The sequence below is a fragment of the Pristis pectinata genome, chromosome 10, assembly GCF_009764475.1.
Source record: "Pristis pectinata isolate sPriPec2 chromosome 10, sPriPec2.1.pri, whole genome shotgun sequence".
NCBI lineage: Eukaryota > Metazoa > Chordata > Chondrichthyes > Rhinopristiformes > Pristidae > Pristis > Pristis pectinata.
In genome coordinates, this window is record NC_067414.1 from 66,544,377 (window position 1) to 66,570,398 (window position 26,022).

The 26,022-nt window shown below is 41.2% G+C and overlaps 1 protein-coding gene across 1 annotated transcript in view; it reads right to left on the bottom strand.

Moving 5' to 3' along the window:
• Nucleotides 1–26,022, bottom strand: part of LOC127575495 (adhesion G protein-coupled receptor F5-like) — a 58,649-nt gene that overhangs the window by 16,152 nt on the left and 16,475 nt on the right. Inside the window, exons 2-3 of the mRNA XM_052025429.1 lie at nucleotides 4,919–5,097; nucleotides 82–255 (exon numbers count right to left, since the gene is read on the bottom strand). Of these exons, the coding sequence (XP_051881389.1) occupies nucleotides 82–255; nucleotides 4,919–5,097 (353 nt within the window). The remainder of the gene's footprint in view (nucleotides 1–81; nucleotides 256–4,918; nucleotides 5,098–26,022) is intronic.

Sequence of the window (26,022 nt, forward strand, 5' to 3'; positions counted from 1 at the left end):
CTGCCACCTGCCAAGATTTAGCAGTACCAGGATTACATTTAGATATTTTGACTCTTAATTTCTATCATGTATAATTCTTACCTCCATGACAGACTGATTCAGAGACACGTTTGAGACTGAAGAAAAGACTTTGAGGGTATCAACTGAGGCTGCAAGATTTCCGGGTGTTATTTTTCCCTGGGGTTTTGTAAAATTGGCTAACGCTCCAACAAGATTGGGAAGCTCCTTTACTAAATTTGTTGAGTTCTTAGCTGACTAGAATACAAAAGAAAAACATTTATAAGGATGACAATCTCACGTTATGACATAAATTGGAAAGGATTTTTTTTACATTTGATTGCAGTACCTATACTTGCAGGGGGGTGAAATTATGCTGAGCTTTTCCCAGCTCATCCACCATGTCTTTTGCGTTGAAACCACAAAGACTTGGGAGAAATCAGGAAGTGATTGGAAAACTCCGAAAGGAATCTCAGCCCATAATGCTGCATAGTTCCTTTATGGATAATATTTGGACAATGTGTTCTGTAAATGCAACATTTCTATGTAATGTAGAAGGGACAGAGAATATAGGGAATATTGAGCAGTTGGCTGACATCAGTTTTGGATGAAATGCTGATTCTTTAATTAAAGGTGTGTTAACAGGGCACCTAGATAATTGTAATGTGATGAGGCAGTATATGCATGGCTTTATGAAAAGAAATCATGTTTGGCAAATTTAATGACAGGTTTTAGGGATAAAACGAGCAGAATAGATGTGGAAAACAGAGGATGTCATGGGATGAGAGGATTGTTACTTTATGAATGACTAAGGAAGTTGGGTCTATATTCTTTGGCATTCAGAAGGATGAGACATATAAATCCCAAAGGGGGATGACAGGGTGGATATTGAGATGTTTCCACCAATAGGAGAATCTCGAACAAGGGCACATAGTTACATAAAACGGGGATGTCATTTAACATTTAGGTGCATCGGAATTCCTTCTTGCAGAGAGTGGTGAATTTCTCAAAGTCTCTACCCTGGAGGATTGTGAAGTCTAGATCACTGAGGTATTTAAAGAGGAAATAGATAAGTTTTTAAAAAATTGTGGAATTTGGGGTGATGTGAAACTGGCATAGAAAAAAGGATGAGACCAGAGGCAGATCTGCCATAATCATATTAAATGTCAGAGTTGGCTGAGGTGCCTAGTCCAGCTCCTGGTTTCCTGTATTCTTTGCGATTTATATGAATTTTCAAAAGCTATATGGTAAGGTACTAAACGTTTAGTAAGGGTTCAGAAAACTCACATGGGCTAACAGAAGCATGGATGGAGGATTGGTAAACAACAGGATTCAGAAATAATTGGACCTTCTTCAGGTTACCAAGTGTTACTGATGGGATGCCACATGATTGTGTCCTCAACTATTCACAATTCTTCTCAATAACTGTAAAATTAGTGTGTATTGTGTCCAAGTTTTCTGATGATACAATGGAGGTTGTGAAAGTGAAATCTGAGCAAGACACAAAGAACTAGTATAGGTCAGGGAGTGGAAAAGAAGTTGGCAGATGGAGTATAACTTGGGAAAATATGAGGTTATGCACTTTTTTAGGAAGAATTGAAAAAGAGAACATTTAAACAGTGAGAAACTAGTAAACCAAAAATCAGCTGCAGAAAATGGAAATCTGAATTAAGACGGAAAATGGTGGAGATGCTCAGCAGTTCAGGCAGCATCCATGGGGGGGAGAAGCAGAGGCCATTAACCTGAAACAATAACAGTGAATGTTGGTATAGAAAGGGATCTTGTTATACTGATTTATGAGATGCAGGAAGTGAGCAGCAGATACTGTAGGTATATTAGGCTTTATTACAAAGTGATTAGAATGCAAACATAAGGAATCTCATTGCAGTTTGCTGGGCTTTGATTAGATCATATCTGGAGTACTGTCTGCAGTTTTTGTCTTCATCTCCAAGGAAGAAAGTACATGCCTTGGAGTCAGTGCCATGTAGTATGATTTGTGGGATGAGACAGTTGCCCTATGAGGTAAGATTGAGTAAAGCAGGCCTACAGGAGATTAGAAAATTGAGAGCCATTCAAAGCGAAGGGAGGTTGATTGGGTGGAATGCTGTCTCTGGAAATGTTTAGTCAATCTTTTATGCACCCTCTCTGCATCTTTTCTAAATTACAGTGACCAGAAATGGAAGAGATGCTCTATTGGGCTCACTTGCAGTATCAGATGGATTTTCCAGATCAAGTGCTGGAAAATCTGAGGAAGTTTAGGCTCCCTTTCCAAGAGGATCATTGACAACCAACCTGCGCTCAGCAAGTCCCTTGCTTCTACTCAATTATGCAGGTAACAGCTGGCAATTTTCAGTACAAAATCTGACCCATAGAATCATAGCATCATTGCATTTTATGGCAATCCAGTATTTGCCGTCTCCTCTTTCTCCATTGCTTTGTAATTTTTTGCCTTCAAATATTTATTCAATCCATCTTTGAAAGCCAGAACCAAATCTGCATGCTTCTCACTTTCAGACAATGCATTTCAGAACAAAACTGTGTAAAAGATTTCCCATCCCTAGATTTTTAAACCTTTATTCACCTCCCTTGTCAAAAAGGATTTGGAAAACTATCACATAGGAAGAAGGCATTTGACAAGGTTCCAATTAGGAGGCTGGTGCCTAAATTAGAAGCCCATGGTATCAGAGGAATTATGTTAGACTGGATTGAAAAACTCATAGAAACAGAGAGTTGGAATAAATGGGTCCTTTTCAGACTGGAAGGAGGTAACTAGTGGAGTACTGCAGGGATTAGTTCTTGGCCCACAATTGTTCACTATTTACATTAATGAGAGCTGTGGATGCAGTTCAGCACATCACAGAAACCAGCCTCCCCTCCATGGACTCTGTCTACACTTCTCGCTGCCTTGATAAAGCAGCCAGCATAATTAAAGACCCCACCCACCCCAGACATTCTCCCTTCTTCCCCCCTCTCCCCATCAGGCAGAAGATACAAAAGCCTGAAAGTACATACCACCAGGCTCAAGGACAGCTTCTATCCTGCTGATATAAGACCATTGAATTGTCCCCTAAGAGTCATGATAAAATGGACTCCTTATCTCACAATCTTCCTCGTTGTGGCTTTGCACCTTATTGTCTGCACTCACTGCACTTTCTCTGTAAATGTAACACTTTATTCTGCATTCTAATATTGTTTTCCCTTGTACTACTTCAATGCACTTTGTAATGAAATGATGTGTATGGATGGCATATAAAACAAAGTTTTACACTGTACCTCTGTACATATGATAATAATAAACCAATTTACCAATTTAATGATCTGGAGGAAGAAACAGCATGTAAGGTTTCCAAGTTTGTCAATGATACGAAAGTAGGTGGAAAGACATGTTGTGATAAGAATACTGTGATTCTGCAATGGGATATAGATTAAGTGAGTGGGCAAAAGACTGGCAAATAGAGTTTAATTTGGGGAAGTGTGAGGTCATGCACTTTGGTAAGAGGAATCAATTATTATCTAAATGGAAAGAGACTGCAAATGAGTGAAGTACAAAGGGATCCAGGTGTTCTAGTGCATGAATCACAAAAGGCTAGCAGGCAGGTCCAACAAGCAGTTTAAAAAGCAAATAGTATTTTGGCCTACATTGCAAAGGGGTGGGAGTTTAAAAATAGGGAAGTTCTGTTGCAATTATACAGGATGTTGGTGAGGCCTCACTTGGAATATTGCACACAGTTTTGCTCCCCTTACCTATAGAGAGATATAGTAGCATTGGAGGCAGTACAATGGAAACTCAACAGGCTAATCCCTGGGATGAAAGGATTGTCAAGAAGGACTAAATAGTTTGGGCCTATATTCCTTGGAATTTAGAAGAATGAGGGGTGATGTTATTCAAACATGTAAGATCCTAAAGGGGCTCGACAGAGTAGATATTGGGATATTTTCACTAGTGGGAGAGTCTTAAACAAGGGGACATGGTTACAAGATAAGGGACTGATCATTTAAAACTGAGATACATTGAGGTTTCTTCATGCAGAGGGTAGTGAATCTCTGTTTATTTTCTGCCCCGGCAGGAGGTGAATCATTAGAAGTATTTAAAATGGAAGTGTATTAGTATTTGATAGATCAAGGAATTGAGGGGTATGGGGAAATGGCACAGAAGAAGTGTTGAGGCCAACATAAAGCAGCCATGATTACAGTAAATGCTGGGGTGGGTTGAAGGGCCTGATGGCCTCCTCCTACTCCTATTTTCTTGTTTTCTTATGTTGTGTTTTCCTCATGTGTCCTTGGCTCTTTGAGCCCTCAACTTGTGGAAACAGTTCTTTATATTTACTTTAACTAATCGTCTCAAGATTTTGTACATCTCTATAAAACCCCTTCTCACCTCCTGAGTGCCATAAGTTGGATCTGGCAACAACTGACATTTGTGGAAGTGTGTTCCAAATTTCCACCACCCTTTTTGCATTGAAATGTTTCCTTACTTCACTCTTCAAAGGACTCTCTCTAATATTCAGAATCGAATATGCTCCCTAGTCCTGAATGTCCCAACTGGCAGAGAAAGTTTTTTCTCAGTCAGCCCCATCAATTCCCCTTTGTACTTTGAACACTTCAAACAATCACTTCTTAACTTTTTAACTTCCATGGAATGCAAACCTATCTGCAATTTGTCATTGTAATTTCATTTTAGGGTCCATGCATCAGCCTAATAAATTATTGTTGCATTTCTTCACAGGTAATATATCCTTTTTAAGTCATGGTGCTCAAAACAGATCCAATCAGCACTCTGTACATACTCTTTTAGTAAAATTACACTAGCAAAATGGTAGCTGTTCCTGTGAGTTTCCTGCCTATGTAAAAGGCTTGTAGTGGTAATGGCGATTATTTGTTACGTCTTGCTGGGGAAATAAAGATTGAATTACAGTGTTACCTGCAGAATATTGTTGAGCTGAGGTGAAACACAAAAGTCTTCCTCTTTTCCGTACTTTCCATCTGTTTGACACCTTTTTATTTTCTTTCCAGTCTGACCATCTGAACAATTTATACTTGCTGATTTATTAACCTCAGTAATGTTATAGATGTGATCAGCACAAAATTGGAGCACTTCCCCTAGTTAAAGAAAACAGCAGTCACACAGTAACTTGCAGAATGTCAAAAACTCATAAACAGAGCTGCTGGTTCCAAGGTATCAGAGCAAGGTGTAGAGATATTTTATGAACCTTCAAGCTTAATGTTCCTCCTCGTTTGTTCCTCTAAAGATCTCAGTATACTTAATTAAATTCAAGGGAAACAATGTCAATAAACCTGAGCTGACATCAGGATCATGGTTTCTACATGATATAAGTTGGCCAATCATGCTTTTCTAGGGCTTTTAAATCATGATTCTAACTTTGTTATTTATATCATGATTTAAAAGCCCTGGAAAAACGTGATTGGCCAATTTACATCATGTAAATTCTTCAAGGTGTAAATTTTCTGTTAATTATATACAGGCTGTGGGGAGCAGTGCTCCATGACCTCTGAACTAACTTGATGTGTGCACATCCATTTCCATGTCAATCTCCAGTTTCCCATCACTCCTAGTTAGCTCCTTTCAGGGAATCTGCCACCTGTCAAGACCTCACAGGTAGGGAGCAGGATTTGGGCCTGCCCAGTTATATGCTGGAATGCAGAAACCTTTGAAACGGGAATAATTTTCTGTGGGGATACTTCCTTGAGAAACAAAATTGTACATATTGGCTTTGAGTGGAGACTACCTGAAAAATCATAAGCTCCACATATATCAGATCCCTAACTTTTGCAGGAGCTTCCTGGAAATTTGCTTGATGACAAAGGCTTCATCTACTCAGGACAATGGTTGCAGGAGACAAGGTAATGCCTAATGATTCCTTATGGATCTGCCATGGGCTCGGTTCTACATAAGAGATGAGAAGGCAAGGGAGGAGGCATATTAATCTTCCAGATTTACTTTGAAGGGTCAGAAGTTGGGGTAAAAGTGTGGAAGGTCAGACTATGATGCTGATCTAAACACCAGCCCCATATTGATTGCACCTTAGCTTGTTGTCAGAGGTGAGTTAAAACACTAAATCAGAAACTGGTTGGAGTCATTCAAAGTTATCATGTAAATGTCATATCTTACATGCAATCATGAACCATAGAGAACAGGTGAATTCATTTCAAACCTTCACATAACTTACATTTACATAACAGTATAACTTACCAGATTCAATGTTGTCATAACATGTGCCGACACTCTTTACACATTTGTAACAATAAGTGTGAGTATTGTATGTTATTTCTGAAATATGAAAGTGTACAAAAAATAATTTTAATACTTCAGATATCGCACAAAGATAAAATCAATGGTTGGCTTGGTGTGCTTAAATAGTCCAAACGTGAGTTTATTCACTTTTGGGGAATAGATGAGGAGCAGAATATTTTTAAAGTCGTGTTGGTGTACAGAAAGACTTTGTTGTTCTTGTTCATGAGGCACAAAAGGAGGTGAATCAACAAATATGGAGGCAAAAGGCAGGTTGCCTGTTACTTCAAGGGGGTTTGAGTATGAGAGCTATGGTCCCAGCAATTCTTTGGTGCTTGGAAAGGCAGGTTACATATGCCTTGCATGGTGTGGAAACACATTTTATGTTCAATAGCTGACTGTAGCAAGGCCCACACTTCTGTGCACAATAGAACACACCTGGAGCAATTAACTTGCTCAAAGGCTCGAAATGAACAGATTCTGAGTAATTTCATTTGAGCAATCTCAGATGAACATTGGCATACAGAGGAGGTGACCTTCAATTTGATATGTTGTTTAAAGTCTAAGTAATTTTCATCTTCAACCAATAAGTGTTTACAAATACTTTCTGTGTGCCTTCATTTCTCTCACTGCTTTCTCTTAATGTTTGCAATTATATTGTGTGGCTCTAGGAAATCATTGTTAATTGCACAAAATGTACTGTTTGAAAGGACAGTTGAATGTAGCTTCTTGAATGATACAGAAAATGGATTCATTTGGAAACAAATCAATGGTTTCTAAACATCTCCTTATATGTGTGCGTAGGATTCTAGGGAAAACCTAAATGTGCCCAACCTTTTCTAATGGGTCACAGCCTCGTTAATTCTATTTCTTTATAATATTGTGCAAGTTTAATTTTGTAAGAATGAAGCAGTCTCACTTCACGTTGTTTAAGTTATTCATGAAGTAAACGAATTAGTTATTAATTTCTAAAAAGCAAAAGCATTTATATCAAGTTTCGATATGAAACACAATGCTAGGACCAAATTCAATGTGCAATTTACTGAGCCAAACTTCTTTGGACATTCTCTTGGTAGTCCACTGTAAGTTCAGGAGAAAATCTATTGAACTCCAGGGAATGATGCATGAACAACATTTTAATAATTAATTTACATTGCTTTTTCTATAAAACTATCAATATACCAACATTGAAGGAAAGCATTTTTGTAGGTTTACCATAATCCTTCAATCACTTGATGATACAAAAATGCAAATACATCATACTGCTTACCATGGTGAGATGTTCCTCTTGCTCTTTCCTACAAATTGGAAATATGACATTTAAGAATAAAGGAATACAGTTTCAAACCTTTCCTACCTTTCTACAGGTTTCTTCTGCCTCCAAATACAAATTTATAGAGTTTTATTTCTTCATGTTTAATTTTGACCAAATTGACTGACTGTTACATTCTTAGATGTGCCATTTAGTAAAAGCCTTTGAGATAAATCCATGCTATGGTCCGTGAATCTTTTAAAGCTATAAAAAGATTATCTGAAAGAGGTCCTCAGATGGATTAAACATTAGACACAAAATAAGGCCATATGTATATAAAACATATTTGAAACCAGAAGTGATTACAATGAAATGCATGTACAGAAAATTACTGGAGAAGAAATATCAAGTAAATCCAAGAACCTACAATTTATTCATTTTATTTAATGATTCCTGTCACCAATTTTATTATAGCCACAATGACATTTAGACCCCTTACTAAAAATCTAATTGCCCACTCAATATCCTGCTTCTTGAATTCCTTTACTTATTTGGCTCTAATGTAACATGACCTCATCGGAGATACAAATTTCATGCTATTTCCCTTTTGTGTCCATTTTCTTTTCTATGTTCCTCTGCACATTTTACTGCCTACACATGGGGGGAGGAGTTCTGATTATAATTGTCTGCTTATTCCCATTGTGCCTTTTCACAGCTTTGAGTCTTTTTTTTGCCTCTGCTGTTCAGCTGACACCATCTCTGACAAAACCCCAATCTATCAAACTTGTGCTAAAGTTGATCTTTGTACTTAACAGCACAAAGGGTTGCCAGCTTTTGTTTATCACTCCATTTTAAAAAAAAATCTATTCTGACAACATCTACGTTCAGATTCACATCGCTAAATATCATCCAAGGCGTTCAGTCAAAAAGGCTAATGTTGCATCTTATAAACTTTACATCTAAGGTTTTCAAGATCAGGGGACTACAAGTCACACTTCACTACATTTAGCTTCCCTGTTCTGTTATTGGAGATTCTGTCCACCCCACCTGAGAAGTTTCCTGATTTGAGACGGTAACCCCGCCAAAAATATGCTGGACAGACAAAGAGCCAATATCAGGAATCCAGTAGAGGCTTTAGAAATAAACCCCACATCAGTGATAAAATCCCTTAAGGCCGTCCCTTAACCCATACCTTTAACATCTATGGGAAAACAAAACTGTGAGCAGTTTTGAGTGCTGTTTGAAGCAATTTATTGAGTTATATTTGTTAATTAATGGATTTACATCATATGGGTTAGTTCATACTTATCTCATTGGTGGATTTTGTTCACCAGTCACTGCTACAGAGTTCTGATATATCATCATTATAAAAACATGAAATTTGATGCAATTCATAAAGCAATTCCAAAGCACAATTACAGCAGCATTACCCACCTGATGTGTGATGCCATTTCTATCATTCTTTGGTTTTCTGCTGCTCTTTCAGAGAAGTTTTGGCAGTGGAGCAGGAGAATGGCTAGTGTCTCTAATCCAACAAGCCATTGATATCAGTAAGATTTCTTGGTATTTTTGGGCACAAGAGGATTCTCCCTTCTTGAGGGCAAGAACACATCTGCACTCTAAAACATTGTTCCTCAAGCTAAATCCTATTTGCCAATCTCAGAAAATCAGTCTCAAAGTAAGGCACCATTTGGTGAAATGTTAAAGAAATTTTCTCCACTTCATACTGAAAATAGCTTTTAAGGAGTAAGTGTAAGATATAATATATTCTAATCATAAATTGTGAACAGTCTTGAGTGCTGTATGGAGCAATTTATTAAGTTGTATTTGTTATTTAGTGGAGTTTCATCATATGGGTTAGTTCCTACCTTCATCATTGGTGGATTTTGTTCACCAGTTGCTGCTACATAGCTCTGATATATCATCATCATAATATATGAAATTTGAAGCACTTGCTAAGGCAATTTCAAAGCACAATTACAGCACCTATATATACATAGAACAGTACAGCACAATACAGTTCCTTCGGCCCACCATGTTGTGCCGAACCTTTAAATCTCACCTAAGACTATCTAACCCCTTCCTCCCACATATCCCTCTATCTTAAATTCCTCCATATGCTTATCTAGTAATGTCTTGAATTTGACCAATGTACCTGCCTCCACCACCACCCCAGGCAGCGCGTTCCATGCCCCAACCACTCCCTGGGTAAAAAACCTTCCTCCGATATCTCCCTTGAACGTCCCACCCATTACTTTAAAGCCATGCCCTCTTGTATTAAGCATTGGTGCCCTGGGAAAGAGGCGCTGGCTGTCCACTCTATCTATTCCTCTTAATATTTTGTACACCTCTATCATATGTCCTCTTATCCTCCTTCTCTCCAAAGAGTAAAGCCCTAGCTCCCTTAGTCTCTCCTCATAATCCATACACTCTAAATCTGGCAGCATCCTGGTAAATCTCCTCTGCACCCTTTCCAATGCTTCCACATCCTTCCTATAATAAGGCAACCAGACTGGACACAGTACTCTAAGTGTGGTCTAACCAGAGTTTTATGGAGCTGCATCATTACCTCACAGCTCTTAAACTCGATCTCTTGACTTACGAAAGCTAAAATCCCATAAGCTTTCTTAACTACCCTATCCATCTGTGAGGCAACTTTCAGGGCTCTGTGGACATGGACCCCCAGATCCCTCTGCTCCCCCACACTACCCAGAATCCTGCCATTAACTTTGTACTCTGCCTTGGAGTTTGTCCTTCCAAAGTGTACCACCTCACACTTCTCCGGATTGAACTCCATCTACCCCTTCTCAGCCCAGCTCTGCATCCTATCAATATCCCTCTGCAATCTTCAACAGTCCTCCACACTATCCACAACACCAACGACCTTTGTGTCGTCTGCAAACTTGCCAACCCACCCTTCTACCCCCTCATCCAAGTCATTAATAAAAATCACGAAAAGTAGATGTCACAGAACAGATCCTTGTGGGACACTGCTAGTCACAGCCCTCCAATCTGAATGCACTCCCTTCACCACAACCCTCTACTTTCTACAGGCAAGCCAATTCTGAATCCACATGGCCAAGCTTCCCTGGATCCCATGCCCTCTGACATTCTGAAGAAGCCTACGATGTGGAACCTTGTCAAATGCCTTACTGAAATCCATGTAGACCACATCTACTGCACTACCCTCATCAATCTGTCTGGTCACCTCCTCAAAGAACACTATCAGGCTTGTGAGACGTGATCTGCCCTTCAAAAAGCCATGCTGGCTGTCCCTGATCAGAGCATGATTCCCTAAATGCCCATAGGTCCTATCTCTAAGAATCCTTTCCAACAGCTTGCCCACCACAGACGTAAGGCTCACTGGTCTGTAATTCCCTGGACTATCCCTACTACCTTTTTTGAATAAGGGGACAACATTTGCCACCCTGCAATCCTCCGGTACCATTCCTGTGGAGAACGAGGACTCAAAGATCCTGGCCAAAGGCTCAGTAATCTCCTCCCTCACCTCACGGAGCAGCCTGGGGAATATTCCGTCAGGCCCTGGGGACTTATCTATCCTAATATTTTCTAACAGCTCCAACACATCATCTCTCTTGGTATCAACATGCTCTAGAACATTAACCTTACCAACACTGTCCTCAGTGTCATCAAGGCCCCTCTCCTTGGTGAATACTGAAGAGAAGTATTCATTGAGAACCTCAACCACTTCCACAGCTTCCAGGCACATCTTCCCACCTTTGTCTCTAATCGGTCCTACCTTTACTCTCGTCATCCTTCGGCTCTTTACATAAGTGAAAAATGCCTTGGGCTTTTCCTTAACCTTACTCACCAAGGCCTTTTCATGTCCCCTTCTTGCTCTCCTCAGCCCCTTCTTAAGTTACTTCCTTGCTTCCCTATATTCCTCAAGAGACCTATCTGATCCTTGCTGCCTAAACGTTATGTATGCTGCCTTCTTCCTCCTAACTAGATGTTCCACCTCTCTTGTCACCCATGGTTCCTTCACCCTGCCATTCTTTCTCTGCCTCACCGGGACAAATTTATCCCTAACATTCTTCAAGAGATCCCTGAACAACGACTACATCTCCATAGTACATTTCCCTTCAAAATGTCATCCCAATTTACTCTTGCAAGTTCTAGCCTTATAGCCTCATAATTTGCCCTTCCCCAATTAAATATTTTCCTGTCCTCTTTGCTCCTATCCTTGTCCATGACAATGCTAAAGGTTAGGGAGCAGTGGTCACTGTCCCTCAAATTATGACCCACTGAGGGATCTGTCACCTGACCCAGTTAATTACCTAATACTAGGTCTAATATGGCATTCCCTCTGGTCGGCCTGTCAACATACTGTGACAGGAATCCATCCTGGACACACTTCACAAACTCTGCCCCATCTAAACCTTCGGTACTAAGCAGGTGCCAATCAATATTTGGGAAGTTGAAGTCTCCCATGATAACAACCCTGTTATTTTTGAACCTTTCCAAAATCTGCCTCCCAATCTGCTCCTCAGTATCCTTGCTACTACCAGGGGGCCTATAGAATACTCCCAGTAGAGTAACTGCTCCTTTCTTCTTCCTAACTTCCACCCATACTGACTCTAGGGAGGATCCTGCTACATTATCCACCCTTTCTGCAGCTGTAATAGTATCCCTGACCAGTAATGCCACCCCTCCTCCTCTTCTCCCGCCCCCCCATCCCTTTTAAAACACTGAAATCCAGGAATATTCAGTATCCATTCCTGCCCTGGTGACAGCCGTCTCTGCAAGACCCACAGTATCATAGTTCCATGTATTTATCCAAGCTCTCAGTTCATAACCCCTATTCCTGATGCTTCTTGCATTTAAGTAAATGCACTTTAGCCCATCCGCCTCACTACTTTTATACCCTATACTCTGCTTCTCCTTCCTCAAAGCCTCTCTACGTGTTAGATCTGGCTTTACTCCATTGACTTCTTCCACTGACCTATCCCTCCAGTTCCCATCCCCCTTGCAAACTAGTTTAAACCCTCCCGAACCATACTGGGAAACCAGCCTGCAATGATATGGGTTCCCCTTGAGTTCAGGTGTAACCCATCCAATCTGTACAGGTCCCACCTTCCCCAAACGAGATCCCAATGATCCAAAAATCTAAAATCTTGCCTCCTGCACCAACTCCTCAGCCATGCATTCACCTGCCATCTCTTCCTATTCTTACCTTCACTATCACGTGGCACTGGCAGCAATCCTGAGATTGCTACCCTTGAGGTCCTGTTCTTCAGTCTTCTGCCTAGCTCCCTAAACTCACTTTTCAGGACATCATCCCTCTTTCTACCTATGTCGTTGGTACCAACATGTACACGACTTCTGGCTGCTTTCCTTCCCGCACAAGAATGCTGTGGACCCGATCAGAGACAGCCTGGACCCTGGCACGTGGGAGGAAACATACCATCTGGGATTCTCACTCATGTCCACAGAACCTCCTGTCTGTTCCCTTGACGATCGAGTCCCCTATCACTATTGCCCTCCTCTTCTCCTCCCTTCCCTTCTGAGCAGCAGGACCAGTCCCAGTGCCAGAGACCTGGCTACTGCCGCTTGATCCCTGTAGATCATCCCCCTTAACAACATCCGAAGTGGAATACCTGTTTTTGAGGGGAATGGCCTCCGGGATCCTCTGCACTTTCTGCCTGTTCCCTCTCTCTTTCTCTCCCCTGACAGTCACCCATCTATCTGCCTCCTGGACCCTAGAAGTATCTGCTATAAGGGGGGTGACTGCTTCTCGATGCACAGCATCTACATAACTCTCTCCCTCCCTGATGCTCATCAATTGTGAGCTGAAGTTCCTCCAGCCTCCAGCACCTACTGCAGATGTGGTCACCGTGCACCACAGCAGGGTCCACTAGCTCCCACATCATGCAGCTGCAGCAGATCGCCTTGCCCTCCATCTGAACTATTTTTTCTTACCTAGCTGTAGTCTACTTAAAAGTTATAACAATAACAGTAAACCTTACCTTTACTTACCATCTATATGGTACAATGTGGATTATTTACAGTTTTTTTAGGGAATATTCTTTGTGTTAACAAATGTAATGTACAGTTCATAACGGACCATAACAATTGATGTATTATTTTCATTCATTGTTAAAGCAAATAGATGAGGATATCAGCAATAATATTTGCTTCACACAAAATACAAAAAGCATCCACTCACAATTGAAAGTGATATCAAAAGAGTGCAAGCCAGAATCACAAAGAGATGCAAATCCATGGTTCTGAGGTCCTGGAAGAAAATGAAAAAAACTAAAATACTGAAATGAATAGTGGAAATGTGAGTTCTGCTCTGCCCATCCCAAACCAGATCATTTTTCAGAGGACTAGTAGTCTCCTTAAAGCCACTGTACATAATTGGAATGTTTTGGGAAATTAAATAATAGTGGAGTTTGCATTTTATTATGAAAAGCAATCCATCTGAGAATTTTATCCGTCACAGATTGAAGATACTCTATTCTGGATCATAATTTTATGTACTATAATCACAGAAATAAACATACAATTGAACAAAACTAATAGAATAATGTGTACTCACGTTTTTCCCCATCCTATGTTCTATTACATGTTGCAACAGGGCAGAAGATCAATGCTTCCCAGTTGACTGAGTTTATCAAATGAGAAAAAGGGTACCAATGTGAACTACTTTCCAAAGATAAATAGTGACGCATGCATAAGATCTAAACTAAGTGGTTATCTCTGGCAACAAGACCATGTGATTAGCTATTTAAATTACTTGAAAGGCCAGCAACACAGATATGTAAATAGTACCCAACACATTTTCATTTTAAATATAATTTGAAAATACTTTTGCTACTAGTCAGGAACATTGACATACTAATCAATCAGATTTGTCTCTTCATTACAGGGTGCAAAAAGAAGCCTTTTCTTATGTCCTGCAGCTCTTGGAGTTTTTGCTACATAAATACCTGTCCTACCACATGTGCTTTAGGAGCACTTGGGAAGTTTTTGACCCAGCAGTGAATCATATTGCGCCTGCTCCACTTGGCCTCTGCTGTTGTCTGTGAGGCCGAGGAACTGATCAATATGATTTGACATTGAAAAGGGATTGGTTTAGATCTTGGAGGAGCAGGACAACCATTCTGAATCCTTTGGCCTGGGAAGACCCATTGACAATCACAGAACCATGGACTTGTGACAATACTGGAGGAGGCCATTCAGCCTGCTGTGTCTGTCCGTACTGGTTCAATGAAGAGTGATCTGTCTACTTCTTATCCCCTGCAAATTTATACAGCATGGTAAGAGGCCCTTCTGGCCCAACGAGTCCGTGTTGCCCATTTTTAAACCCATGTTAAACTACCCGTACATCTTTGGAATGTGGGAGGAAACCGAAGCACCCAGAGGAAACCCATGCAGACACGGGGAGAATGTACAGACTCCTTACAGACAACGAATTGAACCCCGATTGCTGGCGCTGTAATAGCGTTATGCTAACCACTACGTTACCGTGTCCAGCACCCATTTGAATGATACAATTAAGACTGCCTGTAGTGCATTCCAGCACCTAACCACTTGCTTCATATTGAAGATCTTCTGCTCGTCACTTTTGGTTCTTTTGCCAGTCAGAATCAGAATCAGAATCAGGTTTATTTTCACTGACTTATATGTTGTGTTTTGTGGCAGCAGTACAGTGCAAAGTCATAAAATTACTATAAATTACAAATAAATAAATAGTGCAATAGAAAGGAATAACAAGGTAGTGTTCATGGGTTGATGGACCATTCAGAAAATCTGGAGGGGAAGAAGTTGTTCCTAAATCACTGATTGTAGGTCTTCAGATTCCTGTACCTCCTCCCTGATGGTAGTAATGAGAAGGGGGCATGTCCCGGATGGTGAGGGTCCTTAGTAATGGATGCCGCCTTCTTGAGGCACCACGTCTTGAAGATGTCCTTGATGATGGGGAGTGTTGCACCCGTGATGGAGCTGGCTGAGTCTACAACCTTCTGCAGCCTCTTGCAATCCTGCGCATTGGAACCTCCACACTCTCCACTATACATTTATAGAAATTTGCAAGAGACTTTGGTGACATACCAAATCTCCTCAAACTCCTAACGAAGTAGAGCTAATCACAGCTTTCTTCGTGGTTACATCAATGTGTTGGGCCCAGGATAGATCCTTTGAGATGTTGACACCCAGGAACTTGAAGCTGCTCACTCTTTCCACTGCTGACCCCTCAATGAAGATTAGTGTGTGTTCTCCCAACTTACCCTTCCTGAAGTCCACAATCAATTCCTTGGTCTTGCTGATGTTGAGTGTGAGGTTGTAGCACTTCCATGCTACATCTCCTGGTTCTTGACTCTTATGCCAATCAGCACAGTTTCTCTTAATCCGGTTTATACCCTTCGAGATTTTAAATATTTCTATCGTATCTCCTTGCAGGAGAACAACTGCAGCTTCTCCAGTTTATCCACATAACTAAAGTCCCTCATCCCTGGAATTGTTTTAATGAATCCTTTCTGCACTGTCTCTAAATTCCTTATATCTTTCCCAAATGGGACTCAATACTCTAATTATGTTTGAACCTGTGCTTTATCAAAGTTCATTACGACTTCCTTGTTTGTGTGTTCGATGCCTCAATTATAAAGCCCAGCATCCTGCATGCACTTCTCAACCTCCCCTGCTGTTTTCAATAAACTAAGCACATATAAATCCAGATGTCTCTGTTCTTATACAAATTTTACCATGGTCCCTCCAGTTTATATTGCCTCTTCACCACTTCAGCTTCAAGTTCCTGGGCATCAAAGTCTCAGAGGATTTTTTCTTGAGCCCAACACATTCATGCAATCACAAAGAAGGCATGCCAGTGGCTCTACTTAGTTTGAGGAGATTTGGTATGTCACCAAAGACTCTTGCAAATTTCTACAGATGTATGGTGGAGAGCATTCTGACTGGTTGCATCACTGCCTGTTATGGAGGCTCCAATATGCAGGATCGAAAGAGGCTGCAGGGGGTTGTAGACTCAGCCAGCTCTGTCACGGGCAAACCCTCCCCGCCATCGAGGATATCTTCAAGAGGCGGTGCCTCAAGAAGGCAGAATCCATCCATTTGGAACATGCCCTCATCACTTTACTACCATCGGGGAGGAGGTACAGGAGCCTGAAGACCCATACTCAATGTATCAGGAACAGCTTCTTCACCTCTGCCATTAAATTTCTGAATAGTCCATGAAACCATGAACACTACCTCATTATTCCTTTTTTGCACAATTTATTTATTTTTGTAACTTAGAGTAATTTTTATGTCTTTATGTCTTGCACTGTACTGCTGCTGCAAAACAACAAATTTCATGACATATGTCAGTGATAATAAAACTGATTCTGATTCTGATTCACATTCTCTCGACCAGAATCTATACAGTACTTTGCATTCCTCAGCAATAAATTTCATCTGCCATTTATCCACTCACTCTACCAGCCAATTTATATCTTCTTGAAAACTATTACAGTCCTCGTCAGTTCACTATGCCCCCACATGTTACGTTGTTTATACATTTGTTAATCATTAATATATATTCAGAAAAGCAATGGAGCTAGCATTGACCCTTGGGAAAAGCTAATGTACACTTTCCTCCAGTCTCAAAAAAAACTTTCATTGCTGCTCTCTATTTCATGTTACTTAGTAAATTTTCAAACCATGCTTCTCCACCACCTTTTATTTCATGATTTCAATCTCGATGACAAGCCAATTAGTACAAGATGATAAGAGGCCTAGATCGAGTGGACAGTCAGAGACTTTTTCCCAGGGCAATAATGGCTAACATAAGGGGGCATAATTTTAAGGTGATTGGAGGAAGATATAAGGGGGATGTCAGAGGTGAGTTTTTTACACAGAGAGTGGTGGGTGCATGCGGTAGATGTTGTGGGGCCAGATAAACTAGAGACATTTAAGAGACTCTTAGATAGCCACATGAATGATAGAAAAATTGAGGGCTATGTGGGAGGGAAGGGTTAGATAGATCTTAAGAGCAGGATAAAATGTCGGCATAACATTGTGGGCTGAAGGGCTTGAACTGTGCTGTAATGTTCTATGTTCTGTGTTCATGGAGTCAGTCAGCACAGAAATAGGTCTTTTGACCCAACTGATCCATGACAACTATCATGTACTCATTTGTATATTTATTTATAATGCACCTGGTCCATGGCCTTTTATGTCTTCATGATTCAAGTGCTTCTCCAGCTGTTTCTTAAATGCTCCAAGTGTATCTACCTCCAATACCATCTCAAGTAGCGCTTTCTAGATTTTAACCATCACCTGGGTGAAAAAAAATTGCCCTTGTATCCCCTCTAAGCATCTTACTCCTTACCTTAACCAGTGCTTTCAGGTTATTGACACCTCTGCTATGGGAAAAAGTTTACTACTACCTACCCTATCTAGGCCCTCATAATTTTGTACATCTTTATCAGGTCCCCACTGAGCCTTCTCTGCTCCAAAGAAAATAAACCCAGTCTCTCCTCATAACTGAAACATTCCATCCCAGGCAACATCCTTGTCAATCTCCTCTGCAGTGTCTCCAGAGAAATTGCATCTTTTCCATACTGAGGTAACCAAAACTTCACACTATTTTCCAGATGTGGTCTCACCAATGTATTATAAAGCGGTATCATAACTTCCCTGCGCTTGTATTCTGTGCCCTGGCTAATGAAATATGCTTTCTTCAAAGTATCAAAGTCGAGTTTATTGCCATATGCACAAGTACATGTATGCACAGGTGCAATGAAAGACTTACTTGCAGCAGCATCACAGGCACATAGCATCATATAAGCAACATTCACAAGAAAAACATAAATTAAACATATTATACACAATTTTTACAAGAAAACACAATTAGAACAAAAAAAAAGTCATTTTTAATGCAAAGTGGTCAAAATATTTAAAATGTTGCTAAACTGTAGTGATTAGGGTTTTGCCAGTTGTTTCAATAATGACCTATGCTTCTATCTTCTAGGATCTTTGGATGTGTGCACCAAGGTCCCTTTGTTCCTCCATACTCTATGGGGCCCTACCATTTATTATGTATGTCCTATCCTTATTTGACCTCCAAAAATGCATCACTTCATGTTTATCAGGATTAAATTCCATCTGCCATTGCTTGCCCCAATTTACCAGATGATCAATATCTTTCTGTAGCTTGACACAATTCTCACTACCCACAACACCTCCGATATTTGTATCATCTGCAAACTTACTATACATACCTCCAATATTAATTACTTGGATAGAAACCTTAGACCAGTGGTATATCCCAGGGATCTGGGAGGAAACCGGAGCACCCAGAGGAAACCCACGCAGACATGGGGAGAACGTACAAACTCCTTACAGACAGCGGCCGGAATTGAACCCGGGTCTCTGGCGCTGTAACAGCATTACGCTAACTACTACACTACCATGCCTGCCCCTGTATGAGTAGGAGAGTCTAGGATCTGAGGGTACAGCTCAGAATAAAGGGACTTCCATTTAAAACTGAGATGAGGAGGAATTTCTTCAGCCAGAGAGTGGTGAATCTGTGGAATTTGTTCCCACAGAGGGCTGTGGCAGGCCAAGTCATTTGGTGTATTTAAGGCAGGAGGTGAGAGAATGGGGTTAAAAAAATCAGCAGACCCAATGAGCTGAATGGCCTAATTCGGCTCCTATATCTTATGGTCTTATGATTACATTTTACAAATCCCTGCTGGTTTCTATACTGAATCCACACCTATCCAAGTAATTGCTAATTCTGTCCTAGATTATTGTTCCTGAAACTTCCTCCACCATCAAGATTAGGCTGATTGGTCGGCAGTTATCGGGTTTATCACTGCACCCTTTTTCGAACAAGGGTGTAACATTTGCAAGTTTCCAGGCTTTAGACGCCACCCATAAATTTACAAATGTTTGGAAATTTCCTTCCTTAGTTATCTCAGCAACTTAGGATCCAACCCACTTGGGCCATCTGTGGAAAGAGAAACAGAGTTAACTTTCATCAAAATCAGCTGAGCTGTTCCAGTGTTTCCTGTATGTATTTTGCCTTTATAATGCATCCACTTTATTAATTTTTTAACCAATCCAGAAACTCAACCACATCTTCCTTTGCTGAGACTCCAACAGCACTTTACTTCCTCAGTGAAGACTGATGTAATGTACATAGTTAATACCTCAGCCATGATCTCTGCTCCAAGTAGGTTTCTCCTTTGATCTCTGCCCAATTTCACTTCACAATCCTTTTTCTCATTCTCCTGCTGAAAGACTATTTCAGTATTCTCATTTATGTTTGCTGATAGTCTTTTCCCATACTCCCTCCTTGCTTTCCTTATTTCCATTTTACTTCTGGGATCAGTGGGGTAACATCATGGAAATGGTGATCATAACATAAGATTTAGAAAAGCTAAGGAAAAATATAAATTACTGCAAGATCTTGGTAGCACTTGTTATCAAGCAGGCATCTGTTATATGCTTTGGTGAAAGGTCTTCGAACCGAATTGCGAACTGTGTCTGTTTCCATGGATGCTGCCCAACCAGCTGAGTTTTTCATGCATTTTTTGTTTTTCTTTCAGCTTTCCAGCATCTTTAGTTTTTTTTTTGATTTTCATCTATCACATGCCCTGTCTTTTCTTGCTCTATTTAACTCTCTCTGGTTGTCCAGGGAGCTCTGACTGTTATTTGACCCTCCTTTGCCCTTGACTGTAGCTGAACCATCTTCACCTTAAAAGCCTCAACTTGTTCAATTACAATTTTGCCCGCCAAATTTTGATTCCAATTAAGCCAGCCCAAATCCATTCTTATCTCATTGAAATTGGCTCAATGATTAACTTTAGTTTTATCTTGACTATGGACGAATTTTATCTTGGAGTAGTTCTATAACTTTCCCATAGCTTTTTTCAGCCTTATGTCATTATGATCGCCATTTCCCTGAAGTTACCCCTCTGATCCTTGCCCTACCTGTTCCTGGCTTATTTCCCAGAGCTGACCAGGAACGCCACCTTTTTTCATTGGATCAGAACATACTGATCATTAATGTTCTTCTGAGATCACTTCAAAAACCCTCTTCCCCCCTTTGTCCTTAATGTTATTCTATTCCATTCTATATTTGGATAATTGAAGCCCCCCATTATCACTACTCAATGGCTTTTGCAAATCTAATTTCCTTACAAAATTGCTCCTAAACATCCTTTCTTGATAGAATGGTTCCAGTAGAGTAATTGCACCTTTCTTAATGCAAACAGATCGATTCTATCCTTGATCCTTCCAGGACCTCCTCTCTCTCTCTAATAATACAAAATTCTCCTTAATCTATACAACCACTCTGCATTGTATCTTCCCCAACTTTTCTGAATGCCTTGTATCCAAGAATATTTATAACACATCCCTGTCCTTTTTTTCGGCCACATCTCTATTATTGCCACAACAACAAAATCCCATAATTGTGTCTGCATCTCACCAACCCCTTTAACACACTTCTTGTGTTTACCTATGGATATTGTAAACATATCATAGACATTCTCATATTCTCCCTTAGTTTGGTCCTGTCTAAAATCTTTTCATTTCTTGTTCTGGTGCTATTTATTTCTCTGAATTCTTTTTTGTCCCTTTTTCTCCTTTTCAATGCTACATTTCTGTGTCTGTCCTCTTGTCAAATTAATTTATACCTCCCCATAGCACTACCAAATCTCCCTGTGAGGACATTGGTCCCAGCCCTGTAGAGGTGCAAACTGTTCAATCTGTATAGGTCCTAACTCCCCCAGAACTAGTCCCAATGTCCCAGGAATCTAAAGCCCTCCTTCCTGTACTATCTTTGCAAGCACACATTTATGGGTGCTGTCTTCCTTTATTTATCATAGGAATGAAACCTGGAGATTATTACCTTTGTGCTCCTACTTCTTAATCTCTTTCTCAATACCTTTAACATCTGCCTGCAGGACTTCATCCCTTTTCTCATCCACATCAATTTTACTGTCCCGCCCCCTCCCCACCCCCCCTCCCCCCCCACCGCCCCTTCCAGAATTTCTTTTAGCTGCTTGGCCATGTCAATCCTGGCACCAGAGAGGCAACATACATCTGCAACCACAGAAATATTCTCCTAATTAAAGAATCCATTTTGACTATGATTCTCTTGTCCTGCCTCTTTGTACTGTTGAGCAATCCAAAATGCTATATGGTCTTGGCTCTAGCTGCACTCCATAGAGGAACTCTTTCTCCCGTCAGCATCCAGAAATGAATATGTCCCTGCTGAGTAAAGAACAGCTAATTTATGATCACCCTGTACATGTGAGGGAGCACTTGGGAGACCAGCAGAATAGGTGGGCGTGGATCTACCCATGCAACTGCCGGCTTCTTGGGAACAGGACATTTCCGTGTGCCTTCTCTCCCCATCCCCCACCCCCACTGAGTCACAACAATCGGGGGCTGTGTCGAGCTGAGCAGAGCTGGGAGCGCTGAGCAGACTCCCTCTCTCAGTCAGTCGGTAAGGACGGCTGGCGGACACTCTTCCCGCGCCTGCTCGCTCTCCTGTTACAGCTGTTTCTGTGATCGTTGTCCACTCACTGCTTTTGTTTATTTCTGACGTGAACCGTTTGTGTTGCAAACAATTCTTAGGAATGGAGCCCTGTCGTAACCTAGGGACTGCCTGTGCTGATTAGAGAGCAAGATGCCCTCAGAGGTTCCCTGAAGCACCTGTTTGCTCAGTCTGTCTGACGGTCGCACATTTACTCTCTGCCTGCACTCTCTTGAGTTATGGAGAGACCAGCTCTCTCATGCTGTCCACAAAATGCTCAGCCTCACAGATGGCACATGGTGTCATCGGCTATTGCTCAAGCTCCAAAATCCAGATCTCAAGCTTTTCCACCTGCAGTTATTCGAGTCACAGTGTCCTGGAGACCCCATGTGCCACAGAATGTGCATTCCACAGTCTGAGGTGCCTTGTGATGCTTCTGTTTAGTACATTCACTTAATTACCAGATAAAGAATATACTTAAAATACTTTAACTGTTAAATTAGGTACCATTTTACTTATCCTGAATGATGAAACTATAGACATTGTAAACTTAAAAATGTTATGGAAAACATCGAGTCGTATGGTGTTGAGGCGAGCACCCAAAGAAATGAATCAGCAACATATGACGATCCTTTCAAATACAATGACAAGGTGATCTCAAAGGATGCTTGGTAATGTGTTTTGCAGCTTCAGTCACAAATCAGTTTTGCATGCTTATGGACATCAGGAACTCTCCAGGTGGTTGATAGTTATGCATGCAGTAACACAAATTTGTTGAACTTTGCCTGTTGCCTGACAATAAATTCTGTGTCTTGAGGGAGATGGAATAAGGACTACAAATAGTCTGCGGACAACAGATGCAAATGCAACTCCTTCTTGCCCTGTAATGTAATGCAAGGAATGCAGCTATATGAACGAGCAAGATCATCTTACTAAGTTTGTTCAGCACTAGTGGTCCTGAAGTTGTCTTAGAAATCCCAGGATCTTACTCTACAGGAAATTACTGATGTATAACGATGAACCAAATAGACTATTTAGTCTTGAGGAAGGGTGCAACTCTCCAGCATGAACTATTTGCACCAACGTGTGTCCCAGAATCTCCCTCAAATCAGTATGCTTAATATAGTCAGTGTCACTTATTCTAAGCTTGGCTACTGGCACAACCTACAGCCAATCTCCAAACCTTTCTCACTGCCATGTCTCATGCTGCACAAGGGAGGATCCTCAGGTGAAGTAGACTGCTGCAGCATAAGTCCTGACACAGCAGTTTCAGGCAGGCTTCCCACCCTTCTGTGATGGAACCTTCCACACTCACTGTGGATATTTCTAAATGTTTTTTTTATATATTGGAGGAAGAATAAGAGCTAGACAAAAAGGAAAGAAATCTATTTGATGGAGGTTCTCAAACCTGAAACAGTAGCCTTGTTTCTCTCTCCACAGATACCGCCTGACCTGCTGAGTGTTTCCAGCATTTTCTGTTGTTTTTTCAGATTTCCTGCATATTCAGCTTTAATATTCATTTACTGCTGAAATCTATCTGTTTAAAAACTGACAAAAAACAGTTTAACTTCAGAACAATCAGCTTTGTACCACAACATTTAACGGATCTCCTAGTATCCAAAGAGTAATGATCAAAGTTACCATTCAGGACGTACCATCAGGTCTGTTAAGGAGGAAAGATATTGATGCTGGGGCCAGCCACTGCCTGGTAAATTGCATTGATGCTTTATCTGACATTGGAACTCCAGATAGTGGCAGATTAGACCGTCATCCTTGCCATCTACCTGAAGTTTGCTAAACTGATCTTCAGTGCCCCCATTTGAGCACTGTCGTTGATCAGCATTTTTCTTTTAAGAGCAGGGCACCAAGTAATCCAAAATTGCAAGTTTGAGCAAATTCTTGGAAGCTTCCACTCCCCACCTTTGGATCCCTCTTTCACCCTTGCCTCCTTTGACATTATATGAGTCATGACTGAAGGATTGCTGCACATATAAAAAAGCAATAGGTAAGGATGGGGAGTGTGCCAGGATTATCTTGCTGCTCTTTTGATTTACTTGTGACAACAAAGAAGGAGGCCATTCAGTCCAGTGGGTCCATACCAGCTCCCAGGAAAACAATCTCACTCCCCTCTCTTTATTTCCCTGTAGTGCTGTGACTGAGTCTCTCCCAAGTGCTCATCAAGTAACATTTCTAACTCATCTTTCTCTGCGTCATTGTCATGAGGATCTGCCACCTGAGGCTTGGTTGGTACTCACAGGCTTCTCTGCTTCACAGCATAACTGTGGCATCCAAACCTGGACCCCGATCTGACCCACAGCAACTGTTAAGTTCAAAGTCTTGGGTTGCCCCTATATACAAGGAGCTGTCCCCATCAAGCATGATCCAGCCCAATATTTTGGACAGACATGCCAACTGTACAGATACGGTCATAGGGTGATGGAAAATGGTGGAAAGCTAGAGATGGTAATGAACACCATACAAATAGAAGCTAAAAAATTGTTTGTAGATGATGCCATTCAGGAGGAGTTCAAGGATTGATTCTTTTTGTCAACTTCAGGGGGAGATAGAAAACCTGTGACTGGATTTGCTCCAGCTCAATTCATGCATGTTCAAATTGAAATCAAATAGGGTTTAAACTAGTTTGCGAAGGGGATGGGAACCAGAGAGGCAGGTCAGAGGAAGAAGTGCATGGGGAAAAGTCAGATCTAACATGTAGACAGGCTTTGAGGAAGGAGAAGCAGAGGATAGGGTATAAAAGTAGAAAGGTAGATAGGCTAAAGTGCATTTACTTAAATGCAAGAAATATCAGGAATAAGAGTGATGAAATGAGAGCTTGGATAGATACATGGAACTATGGTATTGTGGCTTTTGCAGACACGTGGCTGTCACCAGGGCAGGAATGGATGTTGAATATTCCCGGATTTCAGTGTTTTAAAAGGGATGGGGAGGGGGAGAAGAGGAGGAGGGGTGGTGATACTGGTCAGGGATACTATTACAGCTGCAGAAAGGGTGGATAATGTAGCAGGAACCTCCCTAGAGTCAGCATGGGTGGAAGTTAGGAACAAGGAAGGAGAAGTTACTCTACTGGGAGTATTCCATAGGTCTCCTGGTAGCAGCAGGGATACTGAGGAGCTGATTGGGAGGCAGATTTTAAAAGGTGCAAGAATATCAGGGTTGTTATCATGGGAGACTTCAACTTCCCAAATATTGATTGGCACCTGCTTAGTACCGAAGGTTTAGATGGGGCAGAGTTTGTTAAGTGTGTCCAGGATGGATTCCTGTCACAGTATGTTGACGGGCCGACTAGAGGGAATGCCATATTAGACCTAGTATTAGGTAATGAACTGGGTGAGGTGACAGATCTCTCAGTGGGTGAGCATTTGGGGGACAGTGACCACCACTCTCTAACCTTTAACATTGTCATGGACAAGGATAGGAGCAAAGAGGACAGGGAGATATTTAACTGGGGAAGGGCAAATTATGAGGCTATAAGGCTAGAACTTGCAAGAGTAAATTGGGATGACATTTTTGAAGGGAAATGTACTATGGGGATGTGGTCATTGTTCAGGGATCTCTCGAAGAATGTTAGGGATAAATTTGTCATGGTGAGGCAGAGAAAGAATGGCAGGGTGAAGGAACCATGGGTGGAATATCTAGTTAGGAGGAAGAAGGCAGCATACATAAGGTGTAGGCTGCAAGGATCAGATAGGTCTCTTGAGGAATATAGGGAAGCAAGGAAGGAACTTAAGAAGGGGCTGAGGAGAGCAGAAGGGGACATGAAAAGGCCTTAGCAAGTAGGGTTAAGGAAAATCCCAAGGCTTTTTTCACTTATGTGAAGTGCCGAAGGACGATGAGAGTAAAGGTAGGACCGATTAGAGACAAAGGTGGGAAGATGTGCCTGGAAGCTGTGGAAGTGGGTGAGGTCCTCAATGAATACTTCTCTTCAGTATTCACCAAGGAGAGGGGCCTTGATGACACTGAGGACAGTGTTGGTAAGGTTAATGTTCTAGAGCA